This window comes from Terrapene carolina, unplaced genomic scaffold (genome assembly GCF_002925995.2).
Source record: "Terrapene carolina triunguis isolate 2854851 unplaced genomic scaffold, T_m_triunguis-2.0 Scaffold42, whole genome shotgun sequence".
Taxonomy (NCBI): Eukaryota; Metazoa; Chordata; order Testudines; family Emydidae; genus Terrapene; species Terrapene triunguis.
The window spans coordinates 19,863,223-19,885,581 of record NW_020664393.1 but is presented as its reverse complement, the minus strand read 5'-3'; the positions used below and the strand labels follow the sequence as shown (position 1 = coordinate 19,885,581).

At 40.8% G+C, this 22,359-nt stretch overlaps 1 protein-coding gene across 3 annotated transcripts in view; it reads right to left on the bottom strand.

The window, feature by feature from the left end:
- Positions 1 to 22,359, bottom strand: part of RNGTT (RNA guanylyltransferase and 5'-phosphatase) — a 409,198-nt gene that overhangs the window by 259,882 nt on the left and 126,957 nt on the right. For all 3 annotated transcript variants that reach the window (XM_026654244.2, XM_026654251.2, XM_026654249.2), the window contains exon 9: positions 12,761 to 12,896. In XM_026654244.2, coding sequence (XP_026510029.1) covers positions 12,761 to 12,896 — 136 coding nt within the window. The remainder of the gene's footprint in view (positions 1 to 12,760; positions 12,897 to 22,359) is intronic.

Genomic DNA, 22,359 nt, shown 5'->3' with positions numbered 1-22,359 from the left:
TATTTAGATGCCTAACTTCATATACCCATGTTTGAAAATACTGGCTCTAACCTTTCTGTGCCTCAGTTTCCACATCTTTAAAATGAGGACAATACTTCCCTCATAGGGTAATTGTGGTAGGTGTTTAATATTTGTGAAGCTCTATAGGTGTTCTTACACTCATCAAAATGCACAGAGAATCCCAGTTGATTTGAGCAACTGTCCCCGCAAAAGAATTCTAAGAAATTACTTACATTCATTACAAAATGTTATCATGATGGAATATGACTGAAGCGTCACGTTAGCTAGCATGAAGCTGAACACAAATGACTGGTCAATACAGACCAGGGCAAACTGTGTTATACCTCACATCAAATACTAATGATTAAACTCTCGGCCAAGATGATTTACTGAATCACTGTACTGCCTCTATAAGCTGTATTTGGAAAAAATAAAACCACAAGCACTCTCTCATATTGGAGATCTAATGTACGAAACTACCCACAGCTCTTTGAAGCCTAGAATACTATTGATGAAGAACCAGATAACTAATCTACTAGGATAGTCTCCAAAATCTGGCGGAATTTCTGCAAGGTAGACATGAAGGGCACTTATTTTTAAATTTTCTATTCTTTTTTACCCACTTTTAAAATAATATCTAGTATTGCAAGACATAACACAAAGAGGGTCAAACATTAATTGAAGTAGAATGCTAGAAATGTTAATAGCATATTTAAGATTGCTCTCTAATCACAAAGTTACTAAACTCACTATTCCAGTTTGCTTTCCACCTCCTATATTAGCAGGATGCATTTTCTTTTAAATTCAGAATGAAAATTTGATTAGTAACTAATCTTTTATATGTTCTTCCTAGTCCATGTCTCTTTCTCTCCCTATTTTGTCAATCTACCCTTTCTCTTTTCTTTCCTCCTGGCATGTTATATCTGTTCACAACTATGTCAGCAGAATGTCAAAGAACCTCCGCTTCTTTCAAACTCTGTTAAATTCATGTATTAAAAAATCAGTACCATTTGGACCACCTCTTAGGGGGCGGGACAGCTCAGTGGTTTGAGCATTGGCCTGCTAAACCCAAGATTGTGAGTTCAATCCTTGAGGGGGCCATTTAGGGATCTGGGGCAAAAATCTGTCTGGGGATTAGTCCTGCTTTGAGCAGGGGGTTGGACTAGATGACCTCCTGAGGTCCCTTCCAACCCTGATATTCTATGATTCTATGATACATCTCCACTGTCCTGAGTGATATCTACATCAAGACCAATAAGTAAGAATTACTTAATTTTGCAATTACAGAGCTAACTTCAACAGCTCTTCAGCACTAATTAGCAACAATCTGTTAAAACAAGACTTTCATCTCAGGGTTAAAAAAACAACTGAATATATTTCCAGTGTTAAGAACAGTAGTGGGAAAAAATCCATCTAACACCAGCATTAAATAACAAACCACCTACTAGATTGAACTATTGTGATGCTTAAACATGAAATAGAAATTCCATTTTCAAACACACACAAAATAATTTATCTGAATGTGCAATAAATTCCATAAGCAGCTTTCATTACCCTTCATTGATCATACTCATTTAGAAATTTGAATTATGAAAAAGGATTTATGATATGGAAAGTTTTAATTCTATCTCACGGTACTTCAGCCAACCAAGCCTTTTTAATTTCATTCCATTTTGCTTTTGACTTTATGAAAAAAAATTGAAAAAGGATCCTGTCTTATGAATAATTTTATACCAATAAACTGAGCTATTAAAATGTATTACAATACAAAAAGTTTTGCAAAACTACAAAACATGTAAAGTCATAATCCAGGATGTCATAAAATAACATGCAGAACCTGAAATAAACAGTGATTGATTGGGAGTTCCTTCCAACTTAGTTTATTGTTGGGAAAGGACTTCCCTTAATCCTTTTTCCTATTTACCAGAAACTTGGGAACTATTAGTCTCATCCTGAAGCACCAGACGAGGGCACCATAAACACACCAGCCCAAACACAAATGAATATCAACGCACAGAAGTCCTTGCCCCACCAGTCCACACATTTGTACTGAAAGCCCAGCTCCCCCCACGTCCTGCAGCCCCTAACTGTCAGCTCTTGTGAAATGCACAAAGAGGAGAGATTCCCCACATCCTCCCAAATACACCAATTCTAACTGGCACTTTCAATTACTTCCTTGAAAAGATTATTACCACAACATACTAACAGCAAACAGCTTAGATGGCATCCCCTACCCCAGAATGTTCAGAGTACGCTTATATACCCAAGACTGAACAGCCTGTGACAAAATACTCCTAGCTAGTCATGATGAAAGTCTGTGTTTCTAATGGTTTCCTGTCAAAGTTCCTAGGAAAACTCTGCAATTTCTACAGATGTGTCCTTGCTAATTCAATGGCAGAAGGAATGCATGGGCCACATCACACTTAAGGGATGAGCTTGGACAATACCAGCCAGTCCCACAGAGTTATCATTTGAAATTCTGTCCAACAATATTCTGCCTGTAGTGAGGCAGAGTGCCTCCCTCCAAGCCAGAGAGCAAGAGACCACTACAATCCCCCTGGTAGGCGGAGTCAAACCAGCCCCACCCCCTGTGGCAGAAGCAGAGGGGTGTGGCAGAAAGTATAAAAGGCGGGTCCTGCAGCTCAGCTGGGCTGGAGCCAGGGAAGGAGGCAGATATCTCCAGCCCACTGCAAAACTCTGGAGCTGAACCTGCACTGTGCAGTGCCCCCTCCCCCCCAGGATACCAACCCTGGAGAAATAGCTGCCAGGACTGCCACCTACCATGTACCCTGAGGAAACGGAAGATCTTTGGACTACAGAGCCCTATCCCCAGACTACAGAGCCCTATCCCCAGACTCTAGTCCAGGGAAACCAGACTTTCAACCAGTTTTGCTGCCAATCAGCTTGTTTCGGTGGGATCCCCGCTGACCCCGTGGTGGAGCCATCTGCCACCGTTAGGGCCCTGGACTGGGACCCAGTGGAGTAGGGTGGGCCCGGCTCCTTCTCCCCCTGCTTCCAACCCCACTTGGTGGCCAACTTCCCCTTGGCCAGAAGGCCTGTGCTGTGTTTTTGGTTTGCCCCAGCCAGAAGGCTATGGAGCCAGACTGTGTTTGCTCAGTGCCTTACCCATGAGGCCTTGGTGAAAGCCTGCTCCTTGCTCTTCCCCGCCCAGAGGGCCGGAACTCCAGACTGTGAGTGCCGTCTGCCCTAGCCTGGGAGCTTGGGCTCAAGACCACTGACTGTTCTGCCCTGCTCAGAGCTATAGACTGCTAATTAACTGTCCTTTGTTGCTTGACCCAGCGAGATAGAGTGGCCTCCCTCTGAGCCAGAGAGCAAGGGACCACTATATTACCATAATCATCAGTTCCACTCCAGGACAAACAAACTTGTCCTAAGACAAAAGAATGTGGATTTACCTGTCTCTGTGAACCAAGCTAACAGAGGGATGAGAAAACAACATGGGTTGATTACAGGAAAAGGACAATAAAGGTATATTTGCATCTATGGTAAATAAAGTGATCAAGCTAATCGAAAGAGCAAACTGACTAAGGGATGAAGAAGGGACTTGGCATCTGCACCCCAAAAAACAAGCAGCAGGGGAGACGACCTTTCTTTGGGCTTACTTTTCAAATAATACTTTTCAAAGGTTTCCTGGGCTATAAAAGGAAAGAAAGGGGACTCGTTTGTTAACCATCATTTAAGGAACAAAAGGAAGCCAGTGCTCTTGGAATTTATGAAAGGTGGATCTCTCAACTATGTGGATTGAGGAAGCTGAAAAATGACTGTATATAAGAAATTGTCTGAGACCAGGATTATAATCTGTTAAATTTTAAGACATTAGCAAGCATGTTTTATTCGGTTTTATTTGTAACCATCTTCTATTTCTATAATCTGTGTTTAATATTTAAATCTCTGTTCTTGATTCATAAACTTATTCTTGTTTTATTATAAATTCATCTCAGTAATGTTATATTAAAATAAGGTGTGCATCTCAGTTGAGCCAATTGGCTGGTATATATTCTGTCTCTTTGGAGACAGCAAAACCTGGGAATTTCTGTGCGTGTCCAGTAAGAGGCCCTGGACACTTCACAGATATGCCTCCGGGGAACTCTGGTACACTGAATGTTATCTGCAAACCAAGGTTAAGACTGGCAAGATCTTGAGGAGTTTGCTGGTGAAGCAGACAGGTAGGTAGGGTAAGGAGCTGACTCTCACAGATTACACTCCAGCAAAGCTACCTCTTGCTGAGGCAATGGGGTAGCACAGTGGTTTACAATTCTGGGCAATCTGAGAGCACATCCCACTTGTCCTGAAGAAGCCGGGCTTCCCAGACACATGTGTCAATCTCAACAGCAAGGAAAAAATTGTAAGGTATAAGGTCCCTCTCAGTTTTGCTATTAATGGGTCCCCCATAATGATCTGGACTGTGGCAAGTAAAATCTGTCAATGCTCAGAACTCCAAGGGCTGATAAACAAGTATTTGTTTAGGTAGCAAAGGAGGAGGTTTCCACCAGGAAACCACTCAACACATCAAAGGCTGCAAGAGGACCCAGTGGCATCACCTCATAATAGTAAAACCACCCACAAAATGTGAGGACCAACTGGACAAAATCATACAGGTGTACAAGCAGCAGCTTACATGCCAATTTGATCTTACATTTTGTCAGGAGAGCCCTGAGTCAGGAGAGAACACCAATTCTGTGCTAACAAGTTATGTTCTGTGTACCAATTCTATTGCATGTTCAAAGGATTACACTTCTACCTCAATTTAACGCGATCTAATATAACACGAATTCAGATATAACGCGGTAAAGCAGTGCTCCGGGGGGCAGGGCTGCACGCTCCGGCGGATCAAAGCAAGTTCGATATAACGCAGTTTCACATATAACGCGGTAAGGTTTTTTGGCTCCCGAGGACAGCATTATATCGGGGTAGAGGTGTAGTTACTGATATAACAGTCCTTGAAGAAAATAAGATTATAGGAACACAGTAGGAATTGCCATACCAGGCCAGTCCAATGATCCATCTAGCACAGAATCCTGCTTCTAATACGGAGTTCTAAAAAAAACTTCGTTATTTTGTTCTCTACAAATTTTGCTCACTATTTACCCCCTTTCCAAGATATTAATACATAAAACCACTATCCTAGTATAGAATAAGGGCACACCACCATCGATCTTTTCTAATGTTGAAAACATACTATTTAGACTTATTATGGGGTTTGTCAAAAGCTTTTTGAAAGTCCAAATATATTTTTGCACCAGTTCATCATCAAATTTTCAACACAAAGAATTCTAGAAATTTGGAGAGACCCAATTTTCCTTTAAAAGAAGCCGTGCTGGTTTTACTTTATCATATCATGTTTATCTTATTGTTTTATATTTTTTGAAACTGTCATTTCAACAAGTTTATCTGATACGGAAATAAGGCTTACTTCAGAAATTCACAGATTACACCCAGGCACTTTTAACAAAGATACAGTAGAACCTCAAAGATATGAGGACCAGAGTTACAGACCGGTCAACCGGACACCATCTGAAACTGTAAGTAACCAATCAGGCAGCAGAAGAGATTAAAAAAATAAATAAAGCAAGTACTGTACTGTGCCTGTATTGCATCTTAAAGGTAGGCACATCTGGGCTGCCTCCCCCCACCTCACCCCACCCCTACCTCCACCCCCACTCGCGGGTCAGCCACTTATAGCAAGACACTGGAGCTGCCAGGCAAAGGCAGTCAGAGACAGCAGAGCAGGAGCAACGCTGGGGTCTGGACAGCTTTCACCCCACCCACTGCTGGGAGGGGAGTGCTGTTTTTACCCCCACTCACCCGGGCGGGAGGGGGCCACGCTGTTTTTAACCCCCTCTCCTCCCAGGAGCGGGACATGACATACACACACACACACACCCCTCTGCACAGAGGGGGACAAGCTTTCAAACTCAGTTGCTCCGCTGCTGCTAAATCCTGGCCTGGAGTGTCAACTGCTGGATCTGGATCCCAAACTGCACTTTGTTCAGAGTTACGGACAACCTACATTCCCACGGTGTCCATAACTCTGAGGTTCTACTGTCTCTAAAACATTACCCTCCAGTCCCCTGGTTAGTATAGTATGGTCAGAGCTACACTACAGAGTTTACAGCGGCGCAGCTGCACCAATGCAGTTGCCCTGCTGTAAGCTCTCTACTGTAGCCACTCTAAACAGACAGCTTGGTGGGCTGGTGCCTGGAGCCGGCCCTGTCTGCACTTGTCTTTGTTGAACCTCATCAGGTTTTTTTTGGCCCAATCCTCTAATTTGTCTAGGTCCCTCTGTATCCGATCCCTACCCTCTAGTGTATCTACCACGCCTCCCAGTTTAGCGTCATCTGCAAACTTGCTGAGAGTGCAGTCCACACCATCCTCCAGATCATTTATAAAGACATTAAACAAAACCGGCCCCAGGACCGACCCCTGGGGCACTCCGCTCGAAACCGGCTACCAACTAGACATGGAGCCATTGATCACTACATTGAGCCCGATGATCTATGTTGACGGGAGAAGCTCTTCTGCCGACCTAGCGCTGTCCACACCAGCCCTTATGTTGGTGTAATTTATGTCAGTCGGGATGATTTATTCACTCTCCTGAGCAACATAAGTTATGCCAACAAACTGTAGTGTAGACATAGCCTATGTGTTTTTAATGAGGATTATAAATATATGTTTGCAGCTCAGGATCCTCATTCTGAAACTACTTCAAGAACTCTTGGATGTATGCCATCCAGTCTTATTGCCATTTAATTTATGAATTTTTTCCAATGCTTCCTCTTTTAGTCACTGAAAAAAGTATGTATTTCTCCAAAATCCTCTGAATTAGACTTGATGCAAAGAAATCACTTGGCTTCTCTGCAGTGTTCTTATCATCCTTCATTTTAGTCCCTGATGAGCACATGAAGACTCACAGACAGACTTCCAGCATCTGATATATTTAAGCATTTCCTCACCCTCATCATTAGACCTGGTTCAATTCTTCCATTCAAAAATTCCCTGGACTTGGTTTTCACCAAGAACATCTCTCTCAATAACTGAAGTTCCCCTCTCCAACCACCACCTGATTTCTTTCAGCATTGCCCATCAACACCCTCCCACATGCTATCATTCAGCAGCTCTGACTTGCAGTTCATAAGCATGGACAACTTCTTGTCCTCCCTGGCCGCCCTTCCATTGATACGGTTTTTTGCTCTCTCCATGTTTCATATCCTACACTCAACTGTTTTGTACCCCTAAATACCATTGCAAGATCCACCCTTCCAACGGCAGTCCTGGCTCATCTTCAACATCCACTTCCCCTATTCCTGTTCTTACGCTGCAGTGTGTCTGGCAGATATCTTGTGGTCAGGCTGACTTCCTCCATTACGTATTTTTTCTCCTGTCCTCCTTCAGTTCTGCTGTCTCTAGCTGAACAAGTCTACTCCAACTTAACTGAATCCTAAGACCACAATTTCAGCCACCTTTTCACCACCTTAGACTCACTCCTCAAAACCTTTTCCTTCTGTCCACAATTCACACTCTGCACAGGACCTTGTGGATTTTTCCAGAACAAAATTGACAGAATATAACATGACCCCTTCCCCTCCCTCAACTCTCTTTCTCCCTGTCACAGATCCAGATATTTATCATTTGCTCTTCCCTCCTCAAATCCCTCTGCCTGTCCCAGTGACCCCATCCAATGTCCTGAGCTCCCTGGGGCTAGACAATAAAAGCATGCTTTAGATTTGCCCAGGTTAAAAAAAAAAAACCAACACCCTGGACCCCACTTTCCACTCCAGCCACCACCCCATCTCCATTCTCCCTTTTATCTCCAAGCTCACTGAATGCACTATCTACAATCACTGTAGAGTTCCTCTCCTCCAGTTCCATCCTAGACCTCTCCAATCAGGCTTCCATGCCTTACACTCAACTGAAATAGCTCTCGCCAAAGTGTCTAGCAACCTCATTTCAGGCAAAGTTCAGAACCAGTACTTCATCCTCAGCTTCCTTCAACACTGTCAACCATGCTCTTCTTGTTGAAATCTTATCTACCCATGCCCTCTGTGACTCTTCCCTCCTACTAATTCTCTTCCTCCTTTAGTGTGTCCTTTGGCATGTCTCATCCCCCATCCAACTTTTTATAGGGGCACCACAGGACTGTGTCCTTGTCCCCCTTCTCTTCTCCCTTTATAACTTATGTCTGGCTACTCTCATCTGGAAACACAAATGCAACTGCCATTTCTATGCTGATAACTTACAGATCTACCTCTACTTTAACCTGTCTCCTCCTGTCCAAACAAAAATCTGCAACTGCCTCTCCAATATCTCCTCATGGATGTCTAGCGGTCAGCTCAAGCTCAGCATGGCTAAAACAGAGCTCTTAATCTTCCCCTCCAAGTCTTCTCTGCTACCTCTTTTTTCTATCACTGAACATCACCACCCTCCTGCCTATCACTCAGACCTGTAAACTAGGCATCATCTTTGTGACGAAGTGGGGTTTTCCCCCTTGTTATGTTGCATGCGAGTCTTACTGTCCTGTGTTAATACTGTGTGCCTCAGTTTCCCTGTGTACTGTATCAATGCCTCGGTGGTGGGAATAAGGGTGTGTGACTTTTGCTGAGACCCTTGGGGGCAGATGAGGCTGCCCAGCTGCCTGCACGTAAGCTATGGCCGATGCCCTTCATAACCTGAGAAGCAGGAGGGGGAATGTGATCAGGTGACATTTTGCCTGGAAAGCAGGACAAAGCCCAGGGGAGTAGCAATGGACATGTCGGAGGCCAGGCAATGGGTTCCAGCTCAATCTGCTGTGGGGGACTTGAAGAAGAGCGAGTCTACGGCGTCTGGCCCAGGGTTCCCCCAAGATGAACGTGGCTGAAAGTCACTAATTTCTGTGCTAACAAGTTATGTTCTGTGTACCTGTCAACTAATAAACCTTCCATTTTATACTCTGGCGGAGTCACAGCTGACTGCAGAGTTGGGGTGTAGGGCCCTTTGGCTTCCCCAGGAGCCCCACTCAGGTGGACTTGCTGCAGGAAGCGCACAGTGAATGGGGGTGCTGAATGCTCTGAGGTCAGACCCAGAAAGGCTGAAGCCGTGTAGGCTTCTTGCCCTGGCAAGCAGTGTGCCATGCTACCTCTCACACTTGGGAGGCGCTCTCTGTAAACATTCACAAAACTAATCATATTCCACCTTCAAACTCTCCTTAAAGTTCTCCTTTTCTACAATACCTACAAAAAACTTGACAACAGTTATGCTGCTGGTGTGCTGAGACCACTGCCTAACATGCTGATCAATACTGTCTCATTGTCTCCTTGTACTTGCTCATCTGCCCTTATCCATTTGTCAACTCTTGTTTTATACTTATACTCTTTGGGGCAGGTATAGGCTTTTTGTTCTGTGTCCGTACAATGCCTACCACAGTGGAGTTCCTGGCTCATGACTAGCACCTAGGAGGCTATACAGTAATACAAATAACATCAGAGAGTCTATGCATCCCCATAACTACACATTAAATTGTATGAGACACTTATATTTTAATAAGACTAGACATTGTTTAGTCTACCTTTCACATACAAGGTATTCATAGGTCCTGAAAGCAGATAACCAATTGTCTGTAGCTCTGGTCACTCCAGTATTTATTGAGGTGTCAGGGTTTCATGCTGCACAACAGCCATGGGTAATAACAACAACAGTTCTATATATAGGAGAGTGAAGCCATCCACAAATTCACCCCTCTACATCTTCATTTTGGTAGCATTCTCATTGCCATAGCTGTGTGAAAACATGCCTGCTGGCTGGGAAAGTCACTGTACCATTAAGCTCTTTCAGGGCCCATAAGCTGCAGCCAATCTTTGTCCACTGCCATTCACCCACTGCCCACATAGTCATTGTGATCACCATTTTGCTGGAGTCTCTGCAGCTGCACTGGAGCCACTTACTCAGGTAAAATCTGACACTTGGGTAAGTGACAGGAGACCCACCATTGCTGCAAACCCTGATCCCTGAAGAGAGCATGAGGTAGCTGTGGAATTCTGAATTTAGGGTTACTACCTCTGTGGATAAGGACAGAAAGGAGGAGGGTTAGCCCATTAAATGGGAGAAAGTAAGGAATGCAGAGTAATATAACCTTTCTGGTTCCCTACTCAGCCATTTGTCTTAGGGCTTGTCTACACTGGCAATTAACAGTGCTGCAACTTTCTCGCTAAGGGGTGTGAAAAAACACCCCCCTGAGTGCAGCAAGTTGCAGCGCTGTAAAGTGACAATGTAAACAGTGCCCCAGCTACGCCCCTCGTTGAGGTGGTTTTTTTAGAGCGCTGGGAGAGAGCTGCGCCACGACCACACAAGGCACATGAAAGCGCTGCTGCGGCAGCGCTTTAGCGTTGCCAGTGTAGACTAGCCCTTAGAAAGATACTCAGCATGTCACCAGAAAAACTGTCTGAATTATGCTGACAATACACAACCTTACCGAGTGGCTACAGAAAAGCTGCAGAGACTTCAACAATATGGCAACCATAATCACTATGTGAGTTATGGATGAGTGCCAGTGGACAAAAACTGGTTGCAGTTTGTGAGCCTTGAGAGAGCTTTACTTCTCTTAAGCTTCCGGGGAAAGGAGTGAAAGGACAAAAAGAACAGTAGTATGGCCTATCAGGGGTCCCAAATACCTCCAGTGATTTATAGATTCCGTGGCTACATCAGTTCCCATCTTTACAAAGGTACACAACCCTCCTGCAACAGCCTCTGGTCCTAGAGCTCCTCAGCTGTGTACTTCTGTTTTCCTGGTGCTCCCTGCTTTCTGCTGCTGCAAGGGGGTGCAGGAGCTTTGTCTCTGTAGTTAGTTGCCTGCTTCTCTGCCTCCCACTGCTGCTCAAAGGGCACAGAGCTCCTTTAAACAGCCCCCTCTCAAGATGACAGCTTGGTTTGTGACCTTCTTTAGGTGTAGTAGCTCATTAAGGAGAGGAAAGAGAATGATTCCTAAATGTGGCAAGCCCAAAGGGTAGTACAGAACATAACAGGAGGGAGCACAAGCTCCAGGGAGGCAGAGGAAATGGGAACGGCAGTGGCAGCAGCAGCAGGGTCTTCTTTTCAAGAAAAATCCAGGGGTCAAAAGGCAGGATCCCCTGCCTTTGGTCACCCTGATAGCTGTAAGAGCAGACCCATCAGGAAGGCTTCTCTTACCTAGTTGTTACCCGGGATTCTTTCAACCCAAAGCTCTTGGTAACTTTTACTCTGTCCGAGGTGGTATCAGGAAATAAATCAAGGGAGACACGACCGTACGACCGATAGACGGCTGGCACAAACAGGACAACGCAAGAGTGCTTTCACTTAAAGCTAAACTTTACTTAGTCTGAAGCACTTACACACGTCCGCAACGGGTTAATAAAACACCTCCAACCCTGGATAATTACCAAAGCTGAGTGTGGCTTTCGAGTGACACAGCAACAGGCTTCTGGTGGCCAAATCTTCCGTCTGCCGGTGGGGACCGCAAGATGTATCCAGAGGGAGAGTCCAAAAAGAGTCCAACTACCTCAAACTTTCCCCCTTATGTATACATTAGTAATAGAATGACATGTCCCTTAAAGAAAACTTGCTAAGCAAGCAGTTCCAATGGGCAAGCAAGAGGCTCCTTCTGATTACTGATTAACCAGGTGTGGGTTTTTCCAGAGTTTGCAGCCTTGAGGCCCCAATAGACATTCCTGGGGTACATCCTGCTCTTCTAAAATGCATGTATCAGCAACTTCAACACAATTCTTATCAGGAAGGACGCGGGGTCAAGCTGCCCTTTCTGAGGCACCCAAAACTCTCTTCCCCCCTCCTCTGCCTTGGTCAAGTTGAGACTGCTGAATGGCCAATTTACAGCTTGCTGACTAGGCTCCCTTTAACAATAAGCCATAGTGGTTTCAGGCACTTTACTGGTTTGTCAAAGTCTCCCCGTACATAGTCAACATCCAGGTGACAGCCAATGGTGTCACTATCATTCCCCTCCCCTTGGGCAGATTCCAACCCTCCCAAGACCTGCTAGCCAATGCAGCCATTTTCTCCCCAAAAAGACAGGTGAAGAAGAGTTGCTTTCTCCTTGCCTCTCTCCTCTTAACGGCTCTGGAAAGCAATATTCGGTTTAAAAGGCTGGGCTGAATTACTTAACAATTACAGGTATTTTATAAACTCAATTTCCAGATAATCTGCCAGTTTAAAAACTTCAAGTAGTGCTGAAAATTAACATAAACTTAAATAGGCCTGATAGTTTGGCAATATTTTAGTCAGAGATAAATAGATAAACTTTAACATAGAGGGTGAAAACAGCACATAAACCACGAGACAATAATTAAAATCAGCTGAAAAAATGAAGGTGGGAGAACAAACAACAAAGGGACCCTTTCAACACGAGTTCATTTAAAGGTTAGCAAATGAGTCCTGAAAAAGATGTAGAAGATAATTCAATTCACTTGCAATGTTTCCAACGTCAAAGGAGACAAGTGTAAAGATTCATGTCATGTTTTATTCCTTATTGCTTTCTTCCTCCTCTTTTTCAGAGGCTGCCAATCAACATCTTGATTTCAGCCCCTGCTGAGCAGTCAGCATTGCTACTCTATGGATGGACTGGTAAGAAATGATGAATGGAAAATGTGATCATCACTCTCTATTAGATACTGAACACATTACTCTTGTAATTCTAACATTCACTATCCCCAGAACTGCAAATCTGGCTTAGTTGCTGAACACAGAAAAATAGCATTGTAATAAACATTATGCACCTTACCCCATCCAACAGAGTATTTGTTAAATGTGTGCGAAGATCTTTACGAAATGGAAACTCCAGGTTAGATACATGAAACACTGAGTTATCTCTGTCAATCATATGAACTTCATTCTTGCCATCAATCATCATCATATATCTGCAACGAAAACAGTTCAAAGTATAATGTCATCTTTAATATCTCCTCTAAATGTATAACAAATATTTTAATTGTAACTGCCTTATTAGTTTAATCAAATGTACTCAACAGAATGAAGCTATAAAAATGCATTAAAATGGGAAGTTTTATAGGTAATCATATAGTGATCATTACTTTAGAAAAGTGCCTTTTTAACCTCAAATAACTACAGAGATATTTCAATACCTAACATTTAGCTTATATAGGTTAAAGTCATAAATAAATTTTTATCTATAAAGATGACTGACTGTTGAATAGATATTAAAACACAACAGAGATCTGAGGCCTATAACTATGAAACTTTGTGACTCAAACAAAACCCAGAAAAAAAGGGTTGTCTTATCAGATGGCTGTAAAAACACTGGACCAGATCTCCAGCCAGTGTAAATTGGCATAGCTCCATTGACATTAAAAGAACTATGCTATATACACAACAGCTACAGTTCTGTTCCAGTATTTATTATTTGCATTGCAGTAACACCCAAAGTCCCAGTCAGTATTGGGGGCCCATTATGGCAAGCACTGCACCCTGAAGTACTTAAACCTGGGGAGGGGGAGGGGGAGGAGTGCTTATTATCTTAAGAAATTAGTTTTGTGCTTGCAGCTCAATTGTAAGTGCTTAAATCCTCTACCGTTAATGTATTAGTTCTGATAGACGATCCTAGAGCACTAAATATTGTATTCTATGGCACGAATGGCAGATTCCTTAACTTTCCTTAACTTAGAGGGACATGTAAAAATCTTCTTTTAGCAACTGTTCCTTCAGTCTATATTCCAGTTATTTTCACAGCAAGCCATATGGAAAAACCTTATCAGTATAAAACCTTTTGCGATTTCAACAATCCACATCAAATAAACGTTTAAAATAAAAGTTTTAAAGAGATTCAAAATGAGCTTTCATATTTGGAAAATTTTCAACTCTATTGAACTTAGACACTCCTTCATAAAACCTCAATATTTTTCATAATTGAAGTTTCCGTTTCTTGAGGGACAAGTCATCTACCAGTAGCCTTTCCTAAAAGTCACTGGCCCAAGTAAACAGCTGCAAGCCACACCCAGAGGACCTCTGCTGTCAGAAGGACAAAGCAAATAATAAGCATCCCCAAAGAACCCTTTTCCCAGACAGTTTAAGAAAACACAGAAGCAGTCTCTTCCAAAGATTCTGCCCCAAAGTCTTGCAGGGGAACCACACAGCTTCATATGCAGTTTATATAAATGTTTTCTTTCAATATTTTGAATACAAGAAACTATTACAGTTTAGCATAACTAGCATTCTGTGCTCAAGAGACCACGATTTGGGTGGGCTGTTTCAGGTCTGTACTGAGTTGCATTGGCACAGAGCTGTGTGAAGAAATGCTTTAATTTGCTATCAAGAACTATACAGAGCACTGAAACTTTTATTTCTTTCTACATATGAAAGCCGCTGCACATGCCCCCCTCATCCTGTGAGCACTCATTTCATAAATTAAATTTCACAATGCAAATATACAGTGCAAAGGACTGCTCTTCCCATCTCAACATACACAAATATTCACCAGCTAATAAGAGGATTAAAAAACAGACCCTCCAGTCCTCAGCCCACTCACTCACCATTACTGGAGGATAAAGATGGGATTTGCAGCATGTCAAGAAAACAAATTCTGACAACAGCAGACTAACTTAGAGGAGCAAGTTCCAAAATAGAGAATCTCTCTCAGAGTGTGTGCGGTCAGCATCTCCCTCCTTCTCAAAACAAGAAAGCTCCAGTTTGAGCACCTCCACTAATTGCAGCTTCAATAGTATGGTACACAGAAGTAACATCTCAGGTAATCAGATTCCAAACAATTTACAGGTTTATTGGTTAACTCCACTACTGAATTCTAGAAACTTTTTGGAAGGTAATGCAGGCCCTGGAGCACTGACTAAATGGCATTCTGTGCTAGCTTCACTTTCCAAATGGCTTCAAGGAGTAGCCCCATGTAAAGGGCATTACAGTAATCTAATACTTATTCAACAGAAGCCAAATCCAACATGGCTGAGTGTAGAGATGGATGTCATCAGAGTACCGAATACTCCAAAACCACAGTCCATGTGTCTCCTCCTCCGCCCATTTTGTGGCCTCATTATATGTTGTGCAGGACTGATGATAATACTAGCCTCTTTAAGAACCACTGGTATCCTTTCCCATCTTCACTCTTGATAGGGAAACACTGAAATTTCAACCAACAATGGACTTACCCAATGGCCTTCACCAACCAGTAAGTACCAGAGTCCAACTGTCAGATTTAGCACAAAGCCAGAACCCCCAGAAACTTAATAAGCCATACTGGCTTAAATTTAATCAGAGACGACTTCATGTTTGCCTCTGAGACTCTGTTGTATTTCCATGAGAGTAGACAGGTCAGTACGAATCTTGGCTGTTTTGACTGCAAAGTAAAATGAAATTTCTTCACAGTGAAAACACTCAAGGATTCACCAAGTTGCCAATCACTCAAAAGAGTTGGGTTATGGAAGACTGCACAGAAAATATGGTAGTAGTGAAGAAGTTTTGGTTTTTTTGTGCCACCCAATCAGATATGGCATGTAATCTTAACAAAAAAAAAGTCACAGTTGTTCAGACTTAACCTAATAAGACTCCCCTCAGCATTTAATCTGTTAAAGATCATTTGTGCACTGTGGTGACCTGTGGAGACAAATCCAGCAGACCGACTATTTAGGAGCCATTATATTCATAGTGGAAGACAAAGATTACTATAAAATTCTACCAAGCTTTCAGACAGAAGAACCCATTTATCCCACAACAATGTCTAGAAGACCACTAGTTCCCTCAAGCTCCAAGATTGGAACATCACGATAGATCCATCAGGTCTGAAGTTGGGGTACACCTACCAAAGGAGACAATAGTCAATCTACCACTGTAACCTTGGTGCCGGACTCAAACTCCAAATCACTTTCTTGCAAATACAGAACTACAAATATGAAGATTAGTGTTTTAATAAGATATTGTGATCACATTCATATAAAAGTGATTCTAGACCCTTTTTAGTTATGCATTGTAGCCATTTTAGACGGATGTATTAAAGAAAACAGCTACAGCCAAGTGTTTATAATGAACAGCAAGGAAACTGTGAATGAAAAATTGGCTGCCTTGTTTTAAACTCACTAACAAACAGAGGTTTCCTAACTGTTGTCCATGGACTGCTCATGGTCGACAGGTAGTTGACAGGTCACGTGGTGCTGGCTCTCCTTGTTCCTGGCTGCAAAATGGCATTATAAGACAACTAAAAATATATTAAGTACTTTCCTAATATTACTTTTCCATGTAAGCAATTGCTGTAGTTGCCACAAGGATATTACATGATCACAAGTGGGAGGATAGTTGGTTCATCCGAACATGAATAGGAGAGGAGGTGGTCTACTTCTACTACGATTTCTATTAAGATGTAGTTCACACTAAGAAAAAGTTTGAGAACCCTTGCACTAAAACCTTCAACTAAAGATACTTAAAAGGAAAATGATTTAAATGAAAAATAAAAAAGTAACTCAAAAATGTAGGAACACTGTTTAAGAGATACCATGTCCATTAAAAGAAAGTTCATAAGCTGTAGAAATTCCCCATATATAGACTTGGCAGAATTTTCTTTTTCTTTTTTTATAACTTCCATGGATGATATCTATGTTTATTTTTAAGCACTTTTTTCTGATATTGATGGATTTAAATTTTCAGAGTTGTGGACAATTATGGGTGATCAGACAATTATTTAATTATTGAAAAAGTTAAAGCTTTATAGCCATTTAAAACACAACATGTAAACGTCACATTAAAATATATAGATAGCCTTAAATCAAACTAATAAGTTCTCAAGCAGCATTTTTCTTAATCAAAATTTACAGATAGGCAGAGTATCATAAGAAATATTTTCATCGGTTTGTGAGTGTAAGATGAAATACTTTTATCGTCATTTACCGATAAAAATCTAATTCTTCCAAGACTACCCATATAACTGTCATAGATGCTAAAGCCAAAAGGGACCACTATATTCTGACCTCCAGCATAACACAGGCCATCAATCTTTCCCAATATAATTTCTGCTTGAATTAGAGCACATATTTCAGAAAAATAACCAATCTTGATTTTAAAATTGCCAGCGAGGGAGAACTCGCTAGTTCCAATGGTTAATTACCCTCCCTGTTAAAAATTTACACCTTATATCCAGTCTGAATTTGTCTAGCTACAACTTCCAACCATTTGGATCTTGTTATACCTTTTGTCTGCTAGATTGAAGAGCCCATTATCAAATATTTGTTCCCCATGTAGGTACTTACAGAGTGAGATCAATTCTCCTCTTAACCTTTTCTCTGTTAAGCTAAACAGATTCCGCTCCTTGAGTCTATCCCTATAAGGCATGTTTTCCAATCCTACAATCAACATTCTTCTTGCATTACGGACACCAGAATTGGACACCATATTCCAATAGCGGGTATATCAGTGTCAAATACAGAGGTAATATAACCTCCCTAATCCTACTCAAGAGTCCCCTGTTTATGCATCCAAGGATCACATTAGCCCTTTGGGCCACAGTATCGCAGGGAGAACTCATGTTTTGCTGATTATTTACCAGATCCCCCATCATGTAAGTATGGCCTACGTTCTTTCTTCCTAGATGTATGATTTTACATTTGGCCACACTGAAATGCATATTGCTTACTAACACAATTCTTACCAAGTGATCCATATTGCTCTTTTTCAGTGACCTATCCTCTCCATTATTTTCCACTCCCCTTATTTCTGTCTCATCTGCAAACTTTATTGATGATAATTTTATGTTTTGTTTCAGATCACTGACAAAAATGTTAACTAGTGTAAGGCCAAGAACTGATACCTGAAAGACCCCACTTGAAATACACCACCCATTCGGTGATTCCCCATTTACAGTTATATTTCAAGACCTGTCAGTTAAGCAGTTTTTAATCCATTTAATGTGTGCCATGTTAATTTTGTATTGTTATAGTTTTTTTTAAATCAATATGTCAACCAGTATGAAGTCAAAAGCCTTACAGAAGTCTAAATATATTACATGAACTCTATTATGTTTATCACCCAAACTTGTAGTCTCGTCAAAAAAAAAAAACCAAGTTAGTTTGACAGGATCTTTTTTACATTAATCCATGTTAATTGACATTAATTATATTACTCTCCTTGAATTCTTTATTAATTGAGTCCTGTATCAACTGTTCTATATTTATTTATTTATTTTGCGCCCAGGATCAATGTCACGCTGACTGGCCTAGAATTACCTGGGTCATCCTATTTATCCTTTTTTAATACTGGCGCAAAATTAGCTTTCTTCCAGTCTTCTGGAACTTTCCAAGAGTTATTGCAAATCAACATTAATGGTCCAGCAAGCTCTTATGTCAGCTCTTTTAGAAATTTTGGATGAAGGTTATTTGGATCTTCTGGTTTTAAAAAAAATCTAACTTTAGTAACTGCCATTTAACATCCTCCTGAGATACTAGTGGAATAGAAGTGTTTCATTATCATCATCATCATATTACATGATATCATTTCGATTTATCACCAAATACAGAACAGAAATATTTTTGAACCCTTCTGCTTTTTCTCCATTATTATTGACAAATCTACCATTTCAAACTAGTAATTGCCCAGTACCATTGTTAGGATTTCTTTTGTTCTAAACATGCTTTAAACATTTCTTATGTCCTTAACTCTGCTTGCCATAGATTTCTCTGTGTGTCCTTTTGTTTCCCTTATTTTCTATAATTCCCAGCTTCTGACTTCTATTCATTACTATCAACTTCTCCTTCCTTCAGTTAGCTTTTTTTTTATTTTATTTTTTAAAAGTTGCCTTCACTTCTCCTCAAAGCAAACTGTTTTTTAACCAGTGAGATTTCCCCCCCTAAATTGTGGGACTGTATTTTTGGGCATCTAGTAAAGTATTCTTAAAACAATTCTATATCATTCACATTTTTCTGTTCTTCCACCCAGCTGATTTGGCTCAATTGTTTTCAGCTTTGTTGAAGCTGGCCCTTTTTAAGCACGAAGTGTATGTATTATTGGTTTGGATTTTATTCTGCTAGCACATAACAAATGTGATCAAGTCACACTCATTTGTATCCAAACTGCAATTAATTTTTAGTTCTGCAATAATACCTTTGTTCTGATACTCTATTTAGCATTATTTTCCCAGTTTCAAAAGCAAGAACTCCTTAAACTGTCAGCTATCTAAGCAATAGCTGTCATACAGACAAGGGTATAAAACAAGTATTTTAAATACAGTACAAATGTTAACCATTCTGAAAAAACAATTGTAAACAATTACCTGACAGAAAACATTGTTAAATATAGTTCAAATAGACAAGTTTATTTACTTGAATATTTTAATTAATTCAACAAGGATTTATACTATGCATTTTTTGGCAAGTAAAAGTTAGTTGCAACAAAACGCCACTACAATGCTAACTGTAGTAAAAGATGTAAGCGGAGATAAATCCTAGTGGAAAAATTCATTTTTTCCAAGTGATTTATTCAAACTCATTTTATTTTAGACTGGAAAGACTGTGAGGTAGTAAAAAGACAACATAAAAGCACCACTCTGTGGCGACGGTAGCATGTAACTATGAAGACTCCCAGCGTAATAACTTATTAGGCTTGTGTTTAGAGATTCTTCTGTGCATACAAATATTCAACCTTTAAACAAAGTTTTTAAACTGAATTTTTTTATTTGAACTCCAGTCACTCCAGAGCTTGTAGTCCCTCCTTTGTTAGAACATGTTTTGAAAAATAATGAGCTATTTCATGTGGGGAAAAAACACATTTCCACACTATTTTGTAAGTGGTGAAAGCTGAAAGATAAGGCTATCTTAGTTCAATGGGCTGACTAAGAAATAATTTGCCATTTTTCCCCTCTATGAAAATAAAGAGAGAGTGAGAGTGAGTGAGTGAGTGAGTGTGTGTTCAAAAAACCTCAGGTCATCCTTAATAATAATATATTTTCATCAAAAAGGAAAAAGGATATTTGTTGCCATTTTTCCCATAAGAGAATTAGTGCAACACTTTTTAAAAGTTAAATTAAATTGGTTGATATATAAAATGATAGACTACAGAGCATGGGGGAAATCAAACATATATCCTGCTTAATGTATTTATGTCTGTGACAGTCTGTATCCTTATGTCCACCCTTTTTTCAAGCCTATGATAAAAGTTGTACAAACTATGCCTTGTAAGGTATTGTGACGTTGCATCCAATAATGCTCTATGGAAATATGCATATGAATGTATAGATGACATAACTGGAATATGTTTTATGCTACATATGCCATGTAACATATCTGCAAAAGTTATGATCTACTGAATATATTCATCCTATTTGTATGCACGTATCATTTTTGTACCCTAAGTTATCAATATTTGCTGTGTACTTGTTTGATTTTAAGTAGCCTTAAGAAGCTGACCAAACACCTTACTAAGAAAGGAATTTGCAAGTTTGTATATAAAACTATAAGATTCTACTGTGTGATGTTACTAAAACATATTCCAAATTTGGGGAAGCAGCCACAAACCAGTTCCTCAGAGACAAAAGGCAAACTGACAGAATGAAAACAAATGGATCCTCACCTAGTTAAGTGGCCATTCTTTGGCAGGAAAAAGGGTGTGGGCGAGAAATTTACATCTTGGCAAAGAAACAGCTGGAAATTCTCATCCTTACAGACTTCCTGTATCCTGAACCCCAGCTGGAGATGATTCTCAAAGAGGAAAAGGTATAAGAATGGGGAACAGATGCACCAAGATATTCTTCCCTTCCTCACTACCCACAGCAGCAACAACACCTGAGGAACAAAAACAGCTTTGGACTGAGGGAAGAATCCTGTCTGAAAGGAATTCAGCCAGTAAGACTGCTGAAGAAGCAAGTAGTGAGAGACTTTTGATCTGAATTAATTTAGTTAAATTAGGTCTTTGTTGTGTTTTACCTTTTATTTCTTTGTAACCAGTTCTGACTTTTATGCCTCATTACTTGTAATCAGTTAAAAATCTATCTTTTTGTAGTTAATAAACTTGTTTTATTCTTTTATCTAAACCAGTGTGCTTGTATTGAAGTGTTTGGGAAACTCCATTTGAGTTAACAGGATTTGTGCATATCATTTTCTGTTAATAAAATTATGGACTTTATATGAGCTTGTGTTGTCCAAGAGAGGGCTGGGTAGTACAAAGACATTTCTAGGGGAAAATCTGTGACTGGGAATTTGTTGCGGTGTTGCTCTGCAGTGTAATTCAAAAGTGGCTGGCTATAGCACTCATACAGTATAGCTAGGAATAATTTACATGCTGGATGCTGGATGCTGTGTGTGATGCAGCAGACCAGGAGTGATTGCTCTCATAGCGAAGCAGCGTAAATGGCACCCCAGGATGGAGAACTGAGGGGACACAGCTGTTCAACAGTCCAGATTGTACCCTGGGTAATGTCACAGTGTCCCATAGGACGCATTCAGATTGCTCAGAATCTAAACTCTAATTTTTAAAAAGTTTCTTGCCCTTAGGATTGAAAGGGGAAAAAAGAGCACACACGCACACACACATCCATCTTAATGTGATACGAGTGTAAACTAACGTAATATCTGCCTGAATCTGAATACAGCCTCAAACATTGATTCAGAGGTGTGAGCTACCCTGTTACCAATTAATTTAATTGAAGTGTCAACTCTAAAGCCCACTGGTGATGTTTCAGTGTCAACATTTAATTACTAAATCATTTTAGTGGACAGAATGAGGGAGAGGATAGAAGCACAGCACACAGATTAGAAGTTGACTACTTCTTGGAGCTGCTTGTTCTGGAACCCACAAGGGGAGAGGTAATACTTGATTTAGTCCTAAATGGAGCACAGGATCTGGTCCGAGAGATGAGTACAGCTGAACCACACAATAATAGTGACCGTAATGTAATTAAATTTAAATTTAACATCCTGGGGGAGGGGGAGGGAGGATGCCAAAGAAACCCACCACAGCAGCATTTAACTTCAAAACAAAAATGAGGAAGCTAGTTAAATAAAAACTGAAAGGAACAGACATAGAGGAGAAATGCCTGCACCATGCATGGAGACTATTTAAAAACATCATAAAGAGGTTTCAAGGTAGCAGCCGTGTTAGTCTGTATCCTCAAAAAGAACAGGAGTACTTGTGGCATCTTAGAGACTAACAAATTTATTTCAGCATAAGCTTTCGTGGGCTACAGCTCACTTCTTCAGATGCATAGAGTGGAACACAGACAGAAGATATTTATACATACAGAGAACACGAAAAGGTGGAAGTACGCATACCAATTGTAAGAGGCCAATCAATTGAGATGAGCTATCAGTAGCAGCAGAAGAAAAAACTTTGAAGTGATAATCGAGATGACCCATAGAAGGTGTGAGGAGAACTTAACATGGG